The 20,535-nt window shown below is 39.6% G+C and overlaps 4 protein-coding genes across 7 annotated transcripts in view; 3 read left to right on the top strand and 1 right to left on the bottom strand.

The window, feature by feature from the left end:
- The window catches only part of sh3bgrl2 (SH3 domain binding glutamate-rich protein like 2), a 68,640-nt gene that overhangs the window by 43,164 nt on the left and 4,941 nt on the right, over positions 1 to 20,535 (top strand). The gene's annotated exons all lie outside the window — the stretch shown is intronic.
- Positions 371 to 2,702, top strand: LOC311063443 (SH3 domain-binding glutamic acid-rich-like protein 3). Its single transcript, XM_084082906.1, has 3 exons — positions 371 to 554; positions 1,057 to 1,224; positions 2,414 to 2,702. Exons 1-3 carry the CDS (start codon positions 510 to 512, stop codon positions 2,474 to 2,476), a joined length of 276 nt encoding a protein of 91 aa, XP_083939032.1. The 5' UTR covers positions 371 to 509; the 3' UTR covers positions 2,477 to 2,702.
- On the top strand, positions 5,005 to 8,565 carry rps12 (ribosomal protein S12). Its single transcript, XM_084082391.1, has 6 exons — positions 5,005 to 5,111; positions 5,236 to 5,279; positions 6,194 to 6,316; positions 6,551 to 6,653; positions 7,618 to 7,719; positions 8,474 to 8,565. The coding sequence occupies exons 2-6, from the start codon at positions 5,266 to 5,268 to the stop codon at positions 8,534 to 8,536; spliced, it is 405 nt and encodes a 134-aa protein (XP_083938517.1). The 5' UTR covers positions 5,005 to 5,111; positions 5,236 to 5,265; the 3' UTR covers positions 8,537 to 8,565.
- eya4 (EYA transcriptional coactivator and phosphatase 4) overlaps positions 9,908 to 20,535 on the bottom strand; it is an 81,755-nt gene continuing 71,127 nt past the window's right edge. For 3 of the 4 annotated variants that reach the window (XM_084082371.1, XM_084082373.1, XM_084082374.1), the window contains 3 exons: positions 15,726 to 15,847; positions 12,199 to 12,299; positions 9,908 to 11,097 (listed from right to left, as the gene is read on the bottom strand). In XM_084082371.1, coding sequence (XP_083938497.1) covers positions 11,017 to 11,097; positions 12,199 to 12,299; positions 15,726 to 15,847 — 304 coding nt within the window. In that variant the 3' untranslated portion in view covers positions 9,908 to 11,016. Of the gene's footprint in view, positions 11,098 to 12,198; positions 12,300 to 12,381; positions 12,483 to 15,725; positions 15,848 to 20,535 lie in introns of all 4 variants that reach the window. The other variant, XM_084082372.1, reaches the window with a different exon arrangement.

Raw genomic sequence — 20,535 nt, 5'->3', positions numbered from 1 at the left:
GCAAAAACGAAGACACAATATTTTTCTTAGATCATGACCGTGCAAGTCTCAAAGCCTCATTTCATCACTCAGTGGCTTAAATGGGAAGATCAGACTCTCTAGACAATGAAACTGTTAACCACACTTATTAAAGGGGTGTGTCACACTGTAAGACTGCAGTGTAAAAGGTGTGTATTTTGTTTTGAGGTGTGTGTGTGTGTGTGTGTGTGTGTGTGTGTGTGTGTGTGTGTGTGTGTGTGTGCACATTCAAGCATGCGTTTAGCAACCAACAGGTTGCGACAGGAGTGTCAGTCAGAGTAGAAGAGGGTGTGTCCACAAGCTTAAGGTTAAGCCATGTCCAAACCTGCTCACCTTGTCTACTGCCGTGGAAAAGCATACTTTGCATTCTCTCTCTTTCTCTCACACACACATACACACACTTCCAGTCCAGTCACTTAGGATCACAGCTGTCTGTCTAGAGAACCTGCAAGCTTATAGGGAATCTGAAGTTAGACAAGAAAATATCAGATATGTCTGTCATAGTGTATTACACCAGCGTGAGTGGTTCCACAGAGGTACAGTACTTTTCAGTTCTCTTTACCTGCATGTTGCAAAACAGTTTGTGAAATCACAGCTATTTCAGTAGGAATTGTAAATTGTAATTGAATAAGTTGTTAATGTTCTACAAGATGTGGAAGTGAGTACATTTTCACTGTGTGCGTAGTCGTACTGATTGCAGGATTGATTACACTGATTGTATTATTACATTCAATTTATGCTGACATAGAAAGCTACAGTAGCACCTTTGACACATTTATGAACAACTGGGCTTTTATTATTGTGTACAGTAGCCTGTGAGGCGTTTTATTATGCTTCTTTGCCTACAAAAAATGTACAAGCACTTAAAATGAGCGCACACATATGTAGATGTTTTACATTCAAGCTTCACATGCAGATTTTTTTTTTTCAAGTAGTGACATGTCGTTGTAGAGTCTCCCTCCTTTTTCACCCTTATCATTTTTAATAGAGATGAAATGGTTTACTCCACTCTGAATGAATAACAAACGTATTCAACAGATAAAGAGCCAACAGCAAAGAATCTTCTCGGTCCTGGATGGAAACAAGACTCAATACAAGGCTGTGGACATTGCTCAGGATTCAGCCGACAAGGATGAGATGAGGCGGAAGGCAGGGAACCCCACTGCTCTGCCCCCTCAGATATGCAATGGGGACACTTACTGTGGGGTAAGTCTCACACAATAATAATCCTCTGTTTTGCAAGAATATGTATAGTATTTTATAGTCATACAGTCTTTCAGAAAGAACAAAATCTATTTTGTTATCACACGCAGAGAAAAGGTGTGAGAATAGATTTAGAATGTTGCCATTTAGCAGATGGTCTTATCCAGAGCAGCTTACAGGCGCAAAATCAGAGTAAATGACATGAATGAACCCTAGTCAATTAAACAACTGGGTAAATGGTAACATAAGTAGAGTGCAAAGAAAAATAAGTGCTACAAACTAACTAGGATACCAGGCAAAAATCACCCCTAGCATCTGTCTAAACAACATGCAATCGAAATATCATTCTTCTTAGCATTTGTGATTAAGCAAAAACAAACATCTAAATAACAAAACACATACTGTACTGTAGATCTGCATAATACAGCTATCATCTATCAAAAAGGTGACAGGTATATACAGTACAGGGCAGGGGTAGTACATTTAAACTGTGTCCTTGAGTTTTACAGTTTAGCTGTTTAAACTGATTTGTATGTGTCTACTCTGTATGGTGTAGTTAATTCATAAACAAATCACTAAAACATATTTCAAGTGTTTATAAGTATAAGTAAGTATTGTAGAGCAAGTTTTTACAACACAAATAACCAATATAACACATTTTAGCAGGACCTCTTACTGTAACTAAGGGTAAATCTTTCACAGGTTGTAAATTATCATGCAGGAACAACATCCTGTTTTGAATCTATATGGGTGTGCACCCAGGGAATAGATTATTATTTAAATGGTCAATACCACATGTCTGGGTAAACATGCACGCACTCGCACACCTTACCATTTATTATGAACCTTCTCGTGTAGGCAAAACAAATAATCATGTTTGAATGGGATTTGACCATTTAATCCATTCAGGAAGAGTATAATTGTATCATATTGTTGTATCATTAAAGCTGTATAACTACCTGTTACGTGTTAAACTCACAATTAGCTTTTGCAGTCTACTTTCTCAAAATAATCTCAAACTATGCCCCTCCCTAAATTCACACGCCCTGCAATGCAATTTGCAGAAGCAGTGAGAAAGCATATGGAATGTAAAGTAATTTTCAATATCTGCATGATGATGGTAGCATTACAGTATGTTGTGGACTAATGAAATCTGTCATATTCTTTTCTTTATGTTTCTGTTGCTCTCTAGGACTTCACTGCATTTGAAAATGCAGTGGAGATGGAGACTATAGATGAATTCCTCAAGATATGATATGATATTATAACAGGACAACCCAGATCATCATCTTTTGCCTGATTCACTGCCTTTTTTTGCTTTTATTTTAATGTTGTTTTATGCTTTTGCTTTTATTTTTTTGCTTTATTGTTAAATTAGTAGTACTTTTTCTGTAATTGTATTCATGCTCTGTAAAGCACTTTGAGCTGCATTTCATGTCATGAAAGGTGCTATACAAATAAAGTTTGTTATTATTATTATCTCCTATATGCCTTTTAATAACAAATAAGCCCTATAGTTCACATATAACAAATAGCAATAGCCGATCTCCACACTTACACACAATTTTCAGGAAAAAAATGTGTGTGTGTGTGTGTGTGTGTGTGTGTGTGTGTGTGTGTGTGTGTGTGTGTGTGTGTGTGTGTGTGTGTGTGTGTGTGTGTGTGTGTGTGTGTGTGTGTGTGTGTGTGTGTGTGTGTGTGTGTGTGTGTGTGTGTGTGTGTGTGTGTGACCAATAACATGCCCAAAACAGGGGACATCAGGGTTAATGTGGTTTTATAAGTATGCGGAAAAGAAGAATTGTGGAAAATGTCTGCTTTCATTTTTTCAAATTTGAGTGATCACAGATGTGTATGTATTACATTTGTTATGGGCTTTTATTAAATAATGTGTGTCTTTTTTTGCCATGGAAATTATAGATTTTTTTTTTTGGTCCTATGAAAATGAGTGCAGGCCCCAGGTTTTTCAGGTATGTGATCCTCAATTTTGTCAGAAAACCCCTAGCCTGGGCAGCATTCCATTTTCGGGTATATGATCCGGTCGGGAGCGGAAGTAAAAAAAAGAAAAAGTGGCCGGATAGGCAGAACCGGAAAGACGTCTCACCCCAAAATAGGTCCGTGCTAATAAAATCCTTGATACGGCATTGTTTAGCTTATTTTTTAAATGTAAATGTGCGTGCACTATCCGGAGACTATTTAGCGTCGGTATTATCCCACGGGGAAACTCTATTCCATTTAAACCACAAAACCGGATAGGCAGAACCGGAAAGAGGATTCTTTTTTCTTTTTTTCTTTCAGTAGGCGTGGTCTAGACCGGATCATATGTTGTCTTCTGGAACGCAGACCAGGCTTTCCTCCTAAGCCCCAACCAGCAAGAATTGACACCAACACAAATACATTTAGATGAATGAAAACACAAACACAAAATATAAAAATGTGTCACAATATTAAACACATATAAACACAATAAAATTGTGATATGTACCGTAGTTGTAGGCTGTCACACTATTAAACAAGTAAGGATGACGGATTAGGGAAAACATACATTTAATTGTGAATGGTTGTGTGTTTTTTAGATTAATTGATTGATGGGGGGTGGGGGGGGGGGGGGGGCTGCGGTGCCCTATAAACAAATGTTTACTTTGGGTTGGGCTAGCCCTGATGAAAATCGCTTCCTCATTTATGATTAATACAAAGGCATACAATTTTAAAATGAGCTACAATAGACAAGAAAGATTATATAAAGCCACGTACCCCCTGTTGTCCTATAATTAATTAATGAGCCAATTTGTTCTCTCTCTCTCACACGCACACACACGCGCACGCACACACACACACACACACACACACACACACACACACACACACACACACACACACACACACACACACACACACACACACACACACACACACAATTAGTTTTGTTTTATTCTATAAACTGACAACATTTCTCTCAAATTCCATATAAAATAGAGCATTTGGAGCATTTATTTGCAGGAAATTACATCTACTCAACAAAAGAAAAGTGTTTTCAGACATTGAATAATGCAAATTAAACAATTGTTTGAACTTGGGAAGAGTTTATAAATAAATATTTGTTGAAATAGACCTGATTTCTTTCACTTAATGTCCACATTACCACAGCAGTGATTTTCACATTTATTTTTCCTCTTTCTGATTTTGTTCATGTGGTAACCAAGAAGGATGGGTATGATGTTCCATCTGAGCTATATACTTTCTGGCAGTTAGTGAAATGGCTGCCATACATGTAGCCTAGAGCAGTGGTTCTCAACCTTTTCAGGCTGTGACCCCCCCAAAATAATATTTTTTTAACTGGGGGCCCCGACCCCCCACCCCGACAAGCACTTGGAATGTATGAGTTGAGGCATTGTATTTTGTTTGACTCGGTTCCACAGATAAATATTGTGAAAATAGCAGATCTACAAGCTCACGCCTTGTGTTGCGAGGCGCAGTGAGCTTGTAGATCTGCTATTTTCAAATGGTTTGCCTCTTTCTTATCCACAAGTTTCATAGGGCATTGTCGGCATCACTTCCTGACCTGTCCACAATGCCCAGACCAGTTTTTATAGTATAGTTTGTTAATTACTTTTGATGCAGTAATGGACTCCCCCCCCCCTTTTTTTGGGGTATTAAAAAGGTCTTAAAAGTCCTTAAATTGTCACTTCACTGTCATCTGGGGACCCCGACCCACAGGCTGAGAACCACTGGCCTAGAGTTTATTTATTATTTCATTTTCCTAGAGCAGTATTTATCATTGAGGTATTTATGGACAGGCAGAATAATGGACGCCATCGGGCACAATGGGTCTGGTTAAAGCAATGTCGCTGACTGATGACGTCCTCTTTTATCCGCTGTCTGTGGAAGATTCGGTCGGTTTCTTTACCCTCTCATGCAATCTAGTTGATTTATACACCATCCTTCACTAAAAATTGCCCACAGTTGTCTATTTACAATGTATACTAACTGTCCTTTAATATGTGATCTTTATTGCAGAATCTTAGGTCCATCCATCATTAATCTACAATGGCCGAGGAAGGGTGAGCACGACTGTCATTTGCGCACTATTTTACTCCTAGTAAAGTTAGGAAGGAAACGCATGCGGTTCATAAACAAGGTTTTATAAAGTGTAATCCCTGGTGTTCGTTAAGCGACCACCTTAATATGTCGCAAAGATTGACACGTAAATATGTGAATATATCTGATTCTGTATTGTGTTTTACAATGAATTCAGATCCAGGTGCAATTCAGCTAAGCTAATGCATCTATTTCACAGTAAGCTAATCTGGCTAATTTGTTTATACCGGCGAATTACACTCATATCGTTTTGCAGCACAATAGGATGGCTATCATAGTTTATTGCTATTGTGTTATGTTTATGTTGACCATGCGCCCACCTCACACATGGGTAAAGCAAGTTAGTAAGTTCTCTGTAGCAACATCACTTTGCCCTCACTTTAGAATGTAACCATCACACCAGCATTGCTATTGGAGGTTTAGAATTTAAAAGCAGTGGTTTTCAAACATTTTCATGCGGGGGACCTCAAATTAATATATTTGTCTGCGTACCCCCATCTGATATGATATTGTGCCATCTGACATATTGTGCCAGGGACCCCCATACAAGATTTGTTCAAATGTTTAAAAAAAATAATCCAATGTTAAAAAAACAGATTATTATCTTCAAATTACAGTTTTGATGCTATTTTAAAACATTTTTTTGCGAGGGAACCAAGCTTGTGACAGTAGTAGTTGATGCATCACTGATGATATTTAGGCTCCCTCTACTGAAATCCAGTGAGGACAAATGCCTTTGTTACCCAATTTCTGTCTGAGATGTGTCAAACTGTTTGACCCAGGAAGAATAGACTAATGGAGATGTGCAATAGACCCCACTGTGAGAACCACTGGTTAAATTAGAATATAACTCAATGATTACTTGTGTGTCCTGTAGTAGTAGCATTGCTGCTGGAGGTGTGATGGATGTCAACACCGCACTCCCTGAAGTGCTGAAGACCGCACTCATCCATGATGGTCTGGCTCGCGGCATCCGTGAGGCGGCCAAGGCTCTGGACAAGTATGTAACAAACCTTTATGTCATTACTGCCACATTGTTGTCGTTTGTCTTTAAGTTGTGACAATGGTTGATGTATCACTGATGATATTTAGGGCTCCCTCTACTGAATGTCAGTGAGGACAATTGCCTTTGTTACCCAATTTATGTCTGAGATGTGTCAAACTGTTAACGAGTTGTCTGGGTAGACCCAGCTCTTGATCCTCGATTAATTTGGTTAATTCCTGTCCTTTAAAGGCGCCAGGCCCACCTCTGCGTCCTTGCGGCCAACTGTGACGAGCCCATGTACGTCAAGCTGGTGGAGGCCCTCTGTGCCGAGCATCAGATCAACCTAATCAAGGTAAAAAACATGTCTTAAAGCTCTGTTCAGATGACTTTAGTATTACGAGACCACGTCTATAATATACATTGTTTTTACTTTGATGTCAGTGATGATTTCACACAATCAGAACATGCGTTTATGTATTAGTAAAGCAGATTTGGGAAGAGACTGAGCCCATTCACTTGACCTATAATTCAGGGGTCCAGTATATGCTGTCTGTGCATTGTGCAGCTGCCTGGCCCCAGACTATCCTTGATTTGATAGGCATGCTGTCATAACAACCTTGGACTGCATCAGCTGTGATGGAGGATGTGTGCATTGCATGCATTACAGATGAGTCTGTTAACCCTTTTAATGAAGGAATTGATGCTGAAATGAAATGTGATATACGGCCAAGGGATGAAAAGTGACTCATTTTTATTTCTTTTGATTTTAAATGTACATATGCAAATGAGGGGGCAATTACATATAATAATGTCCCCCCTTAATTACAGTAAGGCACAATATTTCTACACATGCTACAAATTGCTACAAAACCTGTATATCCACTCATTTCGGGGCTACACAAGAAGTTAAAGGGTCATTTTCGGTCTGAATGATGTAGTGTGCATGTTAAAATCATGTATACTTTACATTATTTCACACAATTTTCCAAAGCATACATTTACACCACTGGACCAGTAACCGTCTGGGGGTTCAGGGGGCTTTCACATAAGAAGGGGGCAACCCTCCAAAGGCGGCTTTTTTTTTGTAGTCTAATCTTGTTCCGCTCACAACTGATGTCATGTTAAGGCTGTGTTGCTGTATCAGTGATGATGATTTGGCTCCCTCTACTGATGAATACCATGAGGATAACTGCCATCCGTTACCAAATATGTCTGAGATACAGATAATACTTGCAGTATTAACTTCGCTACAGAGTAAATGTTCTGAAAATGTCAGACCGGAAGCATTTATTTAACTTTCATTTGTCTCTGTTCAGGTTGATGACAACAAGAAGCTCGGTGAGTGGGTTGGTCTGTGCAAGATCGACCGTGAGGGCAAGCCCCGCAAGGTTGTTGGCTGCAGCTGTGTCGTGATCAAGGTAAATGGATGCTCTCTAGTTGTGAACTGAACATGTGTGATAGTAGTGTTGGACAGGGATTGCGAGGAGATGAGAAGGGCTGATAATCATGTTTGAGATCACAAGGTTTATTGTCAACAAAACCACATAAGAAGGGGCCTAACCCCCGAAGTAGCTTTTTAAAAATCTAGTGTAATCTTGTTCCGCTCACAACTGAGGTAAAGTAAAATCTGTGTAGCTGTATCAGTGATGATATTTTGGCTCCCTCTACTGATGAATATCATGAGGATAACTGCCATCCGTTACCAATATGTCTGAGATACAGATAATACTTGTTATCGTAACATAGGACTTATATTGGATGAAATTAAGTGGTGACCATGGATTAATTAATGGATTACTTGATGTTTTAGTGAAACAAACTTTCTGATCGGTTACTATATCATGTTGCAAACTTGTGCTGCTCATGTTCTGACATCCAGAGTGTGATAACCCATCGGCTGTGGTTCTCCTTTGTCTAATCATAACGTGATTATTGACAGAATTGGGTCTGTGATCTGATGAGGGTCATGTTGAAGCTGGCTATGTTAGTGAGTGCTAGTACCCTCTGTGCCATGCATCTTTCTGAAATAATTGCTGGACCGAAGGCAAGGATATGAGTCTGTCCGGTAGTGTCTGGGTCTAATCTTGTGGTGATTTGTTTTTGGGAGCGTTTACAAGTTTGTAATGATGTTCTCTACTTGACTAGTCTAATAATGACTTGTTTTCTCTCTAGGATTATGGCAAGGAGTCTCAAGCGAAGGACGTGATTGAAGAATACTTCAAAGCCAAGAAATGAGGTGTCAATAAAGATGTGGGAGTAAATGCTACTGTCTCAAGTGTTATTAATTCATTGTCATATTTACTGATGCTGAATGTATTTGGTGCAGGTCAACTCCAGTATGGGGCTTGTGCTGCTTGAAATGCATTTAATGACCTGTCAAGGTAATTTCTACACATCTGTAGAGGTCTGATATGATGCTAGACTATGGGAAATGTATGTATAATGTTGAGTGTAACCACCACTGGGAGGAGTAGGTCATTTACCAATATATTAATTGTCTTTGATCACAGGCTCACAGGCTGAGGTTTAACTTTTTTCTTTAACCCATTTAGACCTGAGGCCGATTCTAAATCCTGACCAAGTTTTCTGAAAAACTTGAAATATTTATAAAAATACAAGAAATGTATGTCGCTATATACTTTACATAGCATAAACCCCAAAAGGAGTTCCTGGATTGAGAGGTATATTTAGGGGTTCCCGGTGACCCTAAATGGGTTTGCGCACATTGCATTTTACAGGGTTCATGATCATGAAATTCCTGGATATATTTTGAAATTCAAAAAAACTTTTCCAGGCCTGGAAAAGGTCTTGAATTAACCAAATGTATTGGAAAATGTTTGGATATAATTTACATATTTTTTGGCTAGTGATTTTGTTCATCAGAACATGTCTAGCATTACGTGAAATACATGTGGCCTAATGTATACAGGACGTCACGTGACAAAAAGAGATCTACAAGCATAACACGTTGCACTGTGATACGTTGGCTTGTAGATCTGTTTGTCACGTGACTCCTTTGCTTGAGTCTGTATGGGACGTTGATTGCACACGTGTAAACGCCATTATTGCACCATATGATTGATATAGAACTGGAAATTGGGTGAAACACATTGGAAGAATTCATCGTTAAAAATGTATGGGAACCATGAGTCTAGTTGTGGTACTATCATTTTTACTTGGCGGCAAAAGATAAATGCTTTTCATACTGTCAGTAATTCTGAAGCTGAGCTGGCTAATGTCCAGATAAACCTAATATTACTGGACTTGATATTTTTAACTACAGAGGTGAGATTTGACTCTAGATATCAAACTAGATTGATACATATTTAATGACAATTAGTATGAGTTCAGTTATGTGAAACATTAAAGTAAGTCCACTGAAAGTAATTTGAGTCTTTTGGCTCCTGGTCTGTGGTACACTTCATCATTGCACTATTACACCAATGGGTGGCAATAGTCCCCAAGGTTTGGTCTGACAAGCTGGTAATTTTTATCTGGCAAGTTCTCAAAATGGCGTTCAATTATCCTTGAAAGTGTAATGTAGGTGTGTGTTTTGTGTACAAGTGTGTTACTCTTATCAATGTCTAAATAGTGGTATTAATTTATTAATATTGCAATGTAACAGAAAATGCATGGGTCGACAGGTTTAGTTTTCTCCTTTATATCTACATACATACACCTTTCTGAATAAAGAAAATGGACAAACACACAAACACGTTTATAAGGCACAACACATGACGCACATTCTCCTTGTCCAAAAAAAAAAAGCTTTTAAAAAAAATCCAGAGACCAAAAAAGTTAAAATCTTCATTCACAAAAATCCACTGCCCCCCTTAAGTTTACTGTAAATAATTTACATGAGTTTCGGCTACATTATGTTTTGTGTTCAGAGTATTAACAGTTGTCAAAGAATTAGTGTTCACACCCAGCTCTTGTCCCTGCACACATTAAAGCCCTGTTATACATACTTGCGCAATGGTGTCGTGCACCACAAATGGCAGATATACAAGCTCACTTGCAAGCTTGTAGATATGCCATTTCAGGTGTGTGACATTGTGCGCAACCAAGTATAAACCAGTATTCCTTTAATGCAGTGGTTTTCAAAGTGGGGTCCATGGACCCTCAGGGTACCTTGAGGGGGTTCCAAATGGACCCTTACAGGTCTGTAACTCGGTGTACAAATGGAACCCCATTTGTACACACTCAGCGTTATGGGGGTCCTTGAAATTAAAAAAGTTTGAGAACCAATGCTTTAATGATTCAAATTCATGTTTGGTGGAGACGATTCTTCCCAAGTGTTGGATAGAGTTCTAATTGAAGAACCTGGGCCTCCCACACAGGAAACCAAACATCTAGTGGTCGGTCAAAGGAAAAAAAATCCTCCTTGGCCGAGGGAGATATAGAGGTTTACAGGGTCTCAGGTAGAGCTGCGCTGCTACTGTTGCATGGGCATTAGAAGTCCACAAACATGGGGTATAACAAGTATGCCCACTGTTCTCTGCTTTCTCTTCCTTTCTTCTCTCTCTCCTCTTCTTAAGACCATTCAGAGTATGTAAATCCAGATATTCAAAAAACAGGGAAAAAAGCAATGACAAAAAGTTGCAGTGTATTGTGTGTTTTTTCTTTCTTAAATAGGTATACAAAAGAAGGGGCTGCATCGCCCATTGCTGACCATTTAAATGGTAACATTGCATGTGTCCATTATCACCATACAGTTACAGGTACTCAAACTCCAGTGCTTGGTGTAACGCCAGCAGGTCAGAGTGACTCGATATCCTCCAGAAAGGCATGTTGTGCTGTAGGGCAGACAGACAGACAGACACACACAAACACACACACACACACACAGACACATTTAAATGAAAAGGCAAGAGACGAGTCAACATGCACACGGTTATAATTTTCATATTTGTCACACACCGCCACCCAAAGTCATGCAAGCTACACTACTGTAGCTTGTAGCTGCTTGGCTTACAAAAAGCACCGCAAAACAAAATCCATGCATTCCTACTGTATGCTAAACACTCCCAGCACCCAGCATTATGAACTGTGCCCCAAAGCTGAAGAAGACGTAAGACTCACACACATAATTCCCTGTTCAAGAAATGTGCACTAGAGCTATACAGAGCCTACAGTGGTTTATCACGAATTGTTGATCCATATTGTGCTTGTAACAAAAGGCTCTTTCCTGTCTCATACACATAGTGAATGGTAACATCACCGACTGATGAATGAGAAACAGATTTTAAACAGTGGAGTATCCGCACATCCTTGGAAAGTCCAGTCAATCATTAGTTGCGGTGGGGTGTCGTGCACCAAAAATAACACATCTACAAGCTGTAGATCTGTTATTTTGGGTGCATTGTGGTGCACAGCCAAGTATAACTCGGGCTTAATGATGGACGAGGAGAGGACACTACTGTGTATTGCACTAGAGTTAATTTACACATGGTCTAAGACATGAGATTGTTATAAACTTAAACACTGTGTACACTTTTGTCTCCCTTTCATTTATGCAACCAAACTTAACAAGTCTAAATTGTATTTACTCATACATGAAAAGAAAAACTATCATGGCTCAAAAAGGACTGTCATTTAAGTTAAAGATGCATCAACTCAACAATTTTGTTTTTGTTTTTATGGTACAAAATGTACAACACTGGTCAAGTCTCACAATCTCAATACCCGACACTATCAGTTGAGATCAAAAGTCTACTTTCATCTCATAAAAAACAAACAAAAGTGGGACACAAAAAAAAAACAGCAAGTAGACAAACAAAAGTAAATGACCAACTCAAAACCACTACACACACAGCAAAGAAAGGCAGGCTTGGGTCCAGTCAGCGCTCACGCTGTGTGGAATAGGCGGGGTCACGGTGAAGTTGCTGGTCCATTACCTTTTTGGCCGCCTGCTCCTCTTCCACACCGTCCCCAATTACAACATACACTACTTTCCTGCCAAACCTTTGCATTATGCGCTCAAAGCAACTCTCTTTGCCTGCAAAAAATAAAAAATAAACAAGGGGAGGAAGGAGGGTTAAAGTTCAGAGTTTATTTTATTTTTATTTTTTTTTGTTTACCTGGCTGGCCGCATGCTCTTCATCTCTCCCATCGCCAATCACAACATATGTAATGTTAGTGCCAAAGCGGTTGACTATACGCTCAAAACAGCTCTCTTTGCCTGGAGACAAACAAACGGCTCACACAGATTTTCTTTTCCTTTACTTTTGGTGGTTTAGACGGAAATGAAAGACAGGATGAGACAGGCTTGTGTACATCAGGAATGGAGTGAGGGATGAGAGGAGACAGGGAGGAAGATTCACACACACAAATATAGACACTGTTTTTTTGTTCCCATAACATTGGTCTCACTCTGATCAGTCCTGACACTAACACAGGGCATGCCCGAGAGGCGCTTCGGTTCAAACAGATGTCATCGGTTTGTTAAATGGTTAATGCGACAACGGAAGGAAGCGTGGATAATTACAGAAGTCATATCCTAAATTTAAAGCAATGTTGAACTTTAGTAATTGCTACCTGGGCATGTTTTAAGACCAAATATTGTCCATCATTTTTGTTTATTGCTTCTGTGCTCTGTGATCGAGAAATGTGCCATGTTCCATTCACTCTTTGTATAGCAAAGCAGGACTCAAGACCAGCCTCTCTTGCAAATAAACACAATCTAGCGCAATCAATAGATCACCAATATCGGTGTAACGTGAGCTTTGCCACCGCTGCCAGTAGGTTAAATAGGCGGTGGGGGGATTACGTCCCAGCCAGGTCTCCATGTATCAGTTTTTTATATGGAAAAACATCCATTAAAAAATAAAAAAAGAAGGACTCTGGCCAGCAGGTGTATGACCTGCCAATTGAGGCCTGTCCTTTGGATAAGATCAGTGGCATGGCCCCTTAATGGCCTGGAGGTCTGTATAAGCTTTATGTAATAAGAAGTATGATTTTGAGACCTGGTTCACATACAATGAGAGTGAATCACAACTTCCAGTTCCTCGATCACAGAGCACATCAGCAACAGATAACGATGATGGACAATAGTCAATAGTTGGACTTAAATCATGACCACGATGCTATGCAATCCAGGGTTCAATAATGCTTTAAGACACTGGTTCTCAACATCAGGTCCCAATGGACCCTTATGGGCCTGTAACTCTGAGAGTATACAAATGGAAACAAATGGACTTACAGGTCCAACCTCAGAGAGCGTGTACACTCTCAGAGTTTGTACACTCTCAGAGTTAAATGGGGTCCTCGAAATTCAAAAAGGTTGAGAACCACTGCCATGTCTTTTTCTACCTATCCACTGCAGCTCTACAGAATGACAGAGGGTATGTGGATGTGGTCAGGAGCCTTTCTGAGACGTGGCATCTAACCTGAAACACTGCTTGTGTCTTGAACCTCAGAGAGTTGTCATGGTTACCACATTACTATGTCCACTTGAATTAAGGCACTGCGGGGCTGATTTGGGCGTAACGTAAGGTCACGGACACAGGGAACACTCAAACACACACTGACACACACAAAATTGGCTCGTGTTTCCTCTCCTGAGAATTTTGGCTCTCTCTCCTTTTTATCAAAGTTGTTTGTTTCCTCCAGTCAGATTGATATATGGTTGAATTTAGGGCTGGCCACAGTCACGGCACATTAGCATAACTTTCAAGGGTTCAGGCAGAGTCCAGCTGGAAAGCGGGCGTCTGTCCAGAGTGTCAGAGGGCGTCTGTGTCAGAGGGTAGGCTACAAGGCCAGATGGGGAGCAGGTGAGGTGAGGACTACAGTAATGTGTGGATGTTTAGGAGGACAGTGGATTTCAAAGTGGGGACTGCAGGCTCCAGGGGGGCCACCAGGGGGCACTAAGGGGCCAATTAGAAAGGAAAATGTAAAAAATTGAATAAAATAAATAAATATATATGATGAAAAATGATTATAATTTATATGACATTTCAATTCATAAGATTATTGTGCCAGTTTAACCACTTTGAACTTGGCATCTCTATGTTGGGCTTGTCATTATTGTCCAAATTGTCCACTTCATTTTCATTTAGAAATGCATTTCAGAATAGGAAGCTGCTACCAGAAGCTATGTCTATTTGGGGGTTCTTCACATGGACAATCTTGGGAACCCCTGGTTTAGGTTGACATTCACTGGAGATGGATATTGAGGACTAAATGAAGAAGATTCAATCTAATTATGCTTGTGGGTCATGCAAATGCAATGTTGTATGTACTGTACAGTAATGTGCTACACAATTTAAAAGGAGGGTGGGTGCTTAACACAGAACATGCATGAATACTCATAAAGTGCAGTAAATGCCATTTTGTGGAAGTATAACTAGATAACACTAATGCCTAATTTATACTTTTAGGTGCACTGAACCGTCACACGACAAAGACAGATCGAGAGTGTGCGTGTATGTGTGTTTTCTTTTTATGCCGGATTGTGTGTAGGTCACACTTTCACATACTCAGTTTAGCCCAATTCAGATCCAGTTTCAGAGTGGCAAACTAGAGCACACTGCCTAGAATTATCCAGTATTGCAATGTTTTCTCTGAGTTCCACTGCAGGCACTAATGGAATCTGTCAGCACTAAGATTCCCAAGTATCGTAAGAGGAAACCTTCACCGTGGTCCGTGGGTTGTGGCGTTTCTGATGTAGGCGTGGCAGCAAAATTCAACTGAGAATGTGCACGTTTGATTATGACAACCATATCTTGTCAGCAGACAATTATTATGTCCCTCTTTCCCATTATTTGGAGAACAACTGTATATGTACAGCATAGAATATGTACGACTGTATAGGGTATCAAACTAAAATATAAAAAAATAGAGATAAGATGATAAGATGTTGCTACGTGAACCCTAGCATCCCTATTCTGGCATGTCATAATAAGGAACTAAGGTTCACTGAAAATAGCTCACACGAGTTGTAGACAACTATTTTTGGCGAAGAGATTTGGTCAAGTATATAGGGTTCAAGTGGTTAAAGTTGTCTTGTGATGGGTTGTCAATTTTCATTAATCCCCCCTTTGTAGTCCTTTGGCACCACCTGTATCAATTCTGCTGCAGTGTGTCAAACTTAAAAACATATCAATTGCGCTGCTGACTGAATGTTTACCACCCTCAAACTATAGGCCGTTATGTGTAATGTTAAAACTGCGGAGCAGTGAATCGATAACATAAGAGGATGAGAAATATCAAGCTAACTGAAAGTCAAATGAATTCAACAACAAAAAAATTGCATGGAGTGATTTCAGTTCATTCTTTAGTGTTTAATTATTAGTGTCTTACCAGATTATCTATGTCCCACTCCCTAGTTTTAGTTTGTAGCTGTTAGGTTGGCTGTCTGCAAGTTAATCTGCTGAATTGAGGTTCATTACAAAATGGCGGTTGAAGGGATAGTAGTGTCTCTTACCAATTTTGGTTGCACTGTAAATGTTCTCTATTGGGAAAGCAGATCCAAGACTATACAAGAGAACTTTAGCCAGCGCTGGTATGAGCTGTGTCGTGGTCACCAACACATTTACACAATTACTCCTGTGGGAGAGAGAGAGAGACACACACACACACACACACACAGAGATAGACAGACAGAGAGACATTAGATTAATGGATATGGGTGGATGTATGAAAGTTGATGGATGGATGTAGGGCAGTGACAAAATGGGGTTGGCAAGATAATATTATGTATCAGGTTGTGTTGGGGGGAACTAAATAAAGGGATAGTTCTTGTAGTGAGATTGCTGGTAGCAGGTTGCCCAGAGCGCAGTCGATCAGAACGGTACCTCTCGGGAGCCCGAGTGATTGGGGCTGGTTAGATGAAATCAGGTAGGAGAGCAAATGGTTCGTAAGGCCTTCACTCTTTCTTAGTTAGTTTATACTTAGTAGTTACTGAACTGGAATATTACTGATCTGATCTTCCCTGCCTCAACTCAACCCTATATGGTTGGCAGGTATCATGTGTCATGATGTCATCCTACACGTTCGCCATATAAGGACGACCCTAGAGCATAGCCGTTTCGTTTATCACCCAAGTATGGATGCCTAGGAGGTGCCGGTATAGAGGACACCTCTGTAACAGGTTGGTTAAAATGTACTTTTTGTAGTCATGCCCACCTCTCTGCTAGGAGAGGACATACATGGACAGAGCCCACCTTCAGAGGGAGCAGTTTATGACATTTGCATATTACACACTTCCAGAGGAGGAGCTTAAGACATTTGCATTTTCCACAAAGTCGTTTTTATTTAATGCTTCACATCATAAGATTCATTTGACTTTTTTTTTGAAAATCAGTTCATTTGGGGTATTTGATTTCTAAGTTTAAAAGAAATGTATTCCCTACATTGGTTTGGCTGTTATTTTGGCTTTGTATTAGGCATTTATGTCATTTTTTAATCATCATTTAGTTTTTAGTTTGATTTGATGGACATTTTAGTTTTGAACTTTGAGCTTAGAACCTAGAACCTTTTATTTGTAAACCTGTGACTTATCGCTTGAGCCATGTTGGCATAAAAGCTGAGAGTGAGTATGCATATGCAATACTTAACCAACCTCTTCGATTTTAGATTGAGAGTGAAAAATCATATTAAGGTGTTTCAAAGCCTAAACCTTCAGCTTATGAATCCCTGGTATATCTCCTGAGCCACACTGATATGGAAGATGCAACTCTATTTAATGACTATAAGATATGACAATAACGGATTTGTATTTTGATGACATTAAACATCCCTCTGTTTGCTCTCAATGAAAGAGTAAATCTGGGTGCAGAGAAAAATGTTCCAACAGATGTTTTTTAACAATAACTGTTGTGTTTTCTTGTTGTGTTCCTTGTTTCTTAGTTATACTTGGTGTTTTACAATACAGTTGTGTTTCTTTACATATTTTAGAAATATATCTTCTTAGTTCTAGTTTTAATTTACACTTGTGTACCTTTTGTTTTGTAGTGATGTCTGAGTGTTTCCTGTTTGCTGCTACCTGTCTTGTCTCACCATGTCATTTGCAAATGTTGTTCACCTGTGTCTTGTTTAGCCCTAGCCAATCGTGTGTTGATTGTCCATAGATAAGCACCTGTGTCTCCGATGTGTTTCTGTTTGCCCTTCACTGCCAGTCTGTTTGTTGTATGTAGTTGCCTGTGAGTATCTTAGTGTTTAATCTAGTCTCCTTGATTCGGTGTATGTAGGCTTTCTTCTTGTGCTTTTACAAGTGAAACTTGCAAGTGCCCTCCTAGTCCTTCTTGTGCTCCTTGTGTTCCCTGTTTTTTGTCATAATAAAAACAAGAAAAATCCTTGTGTCTGAACTAGTCTGCCTTGGTCTTTCTGTCCTGCACTCCCTCCTGACTCGCATAGTGACAGCAGTCTTCATTACTTTTGGAGTCTCTCATTCTCCCCTCTCACATTTTGGCTTGTTTGTCTTTTGGTTTGCATCCATCATCTAACTCCTTACTTCTAAGACATTTTAATTAAAATGACCCCCATATCTCTGAGTGTACAAATGGACCATTAGGGGTCCATTTGGTTCCATTTTGGGAGTTGCAGAAATGTAAGGGGACATTCAGAACCCCCTCAAGAAACCATGAGGGTCCCCTGGACCCCACTTTGAAAAACACTGCTTTACACACATCCACTACAGATTCTGCAGACTAACTCACTCATAAACAATTAGTTAATTAGCCTTTGTCTTTATATTCATAATCAATTCTGTGTTTAAGTGTGTTGCTCTTATTTTGTTTGAACTCTGAGCCAGGTTCACACATTAAAACTGCATTTTGTACACTCGGGAGTTGCAGAAATGTAAGGGGACATTCAGAACCCCCTCAAGAAACCATGAGGGTCCCCTGGACCCCACTTTGAAAACCACTGCTTTACACACATCCACTACAGATTCTGCAGACTAACTCACTCATAAACAATTAGTTAATTAGCCTTTGTCTTTATATTCATAATCAATTCTGTGTTTAAGTGTATTGCTCTTATTTTGTTTGAACTCTGAGCAAGGTTCACACATTAAAACTGCTAGTTTTGGTCTTCTGAAATTGATAAATGACTTTAAGATATGACAATAACGAATATGTGTTTTGATAACATTAAACATCCCTCTGTTTGCTCTCCAACCATCCGTTGCATGTTTTTTTTCAACAGATGGTTTTTAACAATAAACTTAAACTCAAAAAGGTTGTGTCATAATGAACCCTGATCATCAGTGAATCTAGTAGATTCAGTCATTCTGTCAGGGGGAGAGGTGTTTGCTGTAGACTTTCAACTTTTCACCTGCCACCTCTCCCTTAAACTTCAAATATTACCTCGAGTTTCTAATTAGTGTGAAAAGCCTGGTGGCGCAAGAGAAAAGGAGACGCCTCGCATGTGGAAGGTTGGGGGTTTGAATCTTGGTCCTGGTAAATCTCTATCTTTGCTCTTTTTAAGGCGAGGAGCGTGGAATCAGCCCGCCTCCCTCCTCACGCCCTCTTTTAGCTCCGGTAGGAGGGGGAGGAGCATGGGTAAAGCCCACCTCCAGTGGGAGGAGCTTAATACATTTACATAATAAGCAAAGCAATTTGTGTTGCATGTCATTGACATTATTAGTATTATAGCTGACTTATTTGTTGTTGTTTTTTGACCACTGTTTTATGTTTTTTTTATTGAGGCACTTTGAAGTTTTGTATTGATCGTTGTTTTGGTTGTTTGAGATATTTTGTATTAGTTGTTTGAGTGGTCTTTTGTATTAGGTGAGCTTTGAACCCTGAACCTTTGGTTTATAAACCGCTGATTCATCTATTGAGCCACGCTGGCATAGAAGATGCAATTGGGAATGTAATACTTAACTCACCTTTCACAATTTAGATGGAAAGTGAAAAATGCTCTTTGGGAGCTTTGAACCCAGAACCCTCGGATTTGAAACCCCTGAGTTATCATTTAAGCCACGCTGGCATAGAAGATGCAATTGGGAATGTAATACTTAACTCACCTTTCACAATTTAGATGGAAAGTGAAAAATGCTCTTTGGGAGCTTTGAACCCAGAACCCTCGGATTTGAAACCCCTGAGTTATCATTTGAGCCATGCTAGCATGGAAGAAGCAATTGGGAATGTAATACTTAACTCACCTTTCACAATTTAGATGGAAAGTGAAAAATGCTCTTTGGGAGCTTTGAACCCAGTACCCTCGGATTTGAAACCCCTGAGTTCTCATTTGAGCCATGCTAGCATGGAAGAAGCAATCGGGAATGTAATAGTTAACTCACCTTTCACAATTTAGATGGAAAGTGAAAAATGGTCTTTGGGAGCTTTGAACCCAGAACTCTCGGATTTGAAACCCCTGAGTTATCATTTGAGCCATGCTAGCATTTTACCGAAACGAAAATTATCAATCAACTCTAAATTGCCTGAAACGTACTCCTAACAGGTTTTTGGGGGGACGATTTTGGCCTCCACACTTAGTGATTTTTTCGGATTTAACTTTCGTTTTGGTAGTGACCAACTTTCGTTTCGGTAGTGACAAAATGGTGAAAAAAAAATGTCACTACAAAGTACTACCAATCAACTCTAAATTGCCTGAAACGTACTCCTAACAGGTTTTTGGGGGGACGATTTTGGCCTCCACACTTGGTGATTTTTTCGGATTTAACTTTTGTTTCGGTAGTGACCAACTTTCGTTTCGGTAGTGACACAATGGTGAAAAAAAAAAATGTCACTACAAAGTAGTAGCATGGAAGAAGCAATCGGGAATGTAATAGTTAACTCACCTTTCACAATTTAGACGGAAAGTGAAAAATGCTCTTTGGGAGCTTTCAACCCAGAACCCTCAGATTTTAAACCCCTGAGTTATCACTTGAGCCACACTAACATAGGAGATGCGAACGGGAATGTAATACTTAACTCACTTTTCGCAAATTAGATGGAAAGTGAAACATTTTCTTCTGGAGTTTTGAACCCAGAATATTCAGATTATGAACCCCTGATTTATCATTTGAGCCATGGTTTGTACTCCTGACTCATGTGCCATGCTAGCATGCAACATGCAACTGAGAATGTAATAATTAACTAAGAATGTGATACTTAACCCACCTTTTAGAATTCTGTTATTTAACAATAAACTAAAACTCAAAAAGGTTGTGTCATAATGAACCCTGATCATCAGTGAATCTAGTAGATTCAGTCATTCTGTCAGGGGGAGAGGTGTTTGCTGTAGACTTTCAACTTTTCACCTGCCACCTCTCCCTTAAACTTCAA

Source organism: Gymnoscopelus microlampas, assembly GCF_963454915.1.
Source record: "Gymnoscopelus microlampas genome assembly, chromosome: 16".
Classification (NCBI taxonomy): domain Eukaryota; kingdom Metazoa; phylum Chordata; class Actinopteri; order Myctophiformes; family Myctophidae; genus Gymnoscopelus; species Gymnoscopelus microlampas.
Note: the sequence above shows the minus strand (reverse complement) of the source record. Positions and strands in the feature narration are given on the sequence as shown.

Coding starts and splice junctions, on each gene's coding strand:
- LOC311063443 (XM_084082906.1), top strand. CDS start 510: ATGTCTGTCATAGTGTATTACACCAGCGTGAGTGGTTCCACAGAG. Junction 555..1,056: donor GCGTGAGTGGTTCCACAGAG/GTACAGTACTTT, acceptor CGTATTCAACAG/ATAAAGAGCCAACAGCAAAG. Junction 1,225..2,413: donor ATGGGGACACTTACTGTGGG/GTAAGTCTCACA, acceptor GTTGCTCTCTAG/GACTTCACTGCATTTGAAAA.
- rps12 (XM_084082391.1), top strand. Junction 6,654..7,617: donor ATCAGATCAACCTAATCAAG/GTAAAAAACATG, acceptor GTCTCTGTTCAG/GTTGATGACAACAAGAAGCT. Junction 7,720..8,473: donor GCAGCTGTGTCGTGATCAAG/GTAAATGGATGC, acceptor TTTTCTCTCTAG/GATTATGGCAAGGAGTCTCA.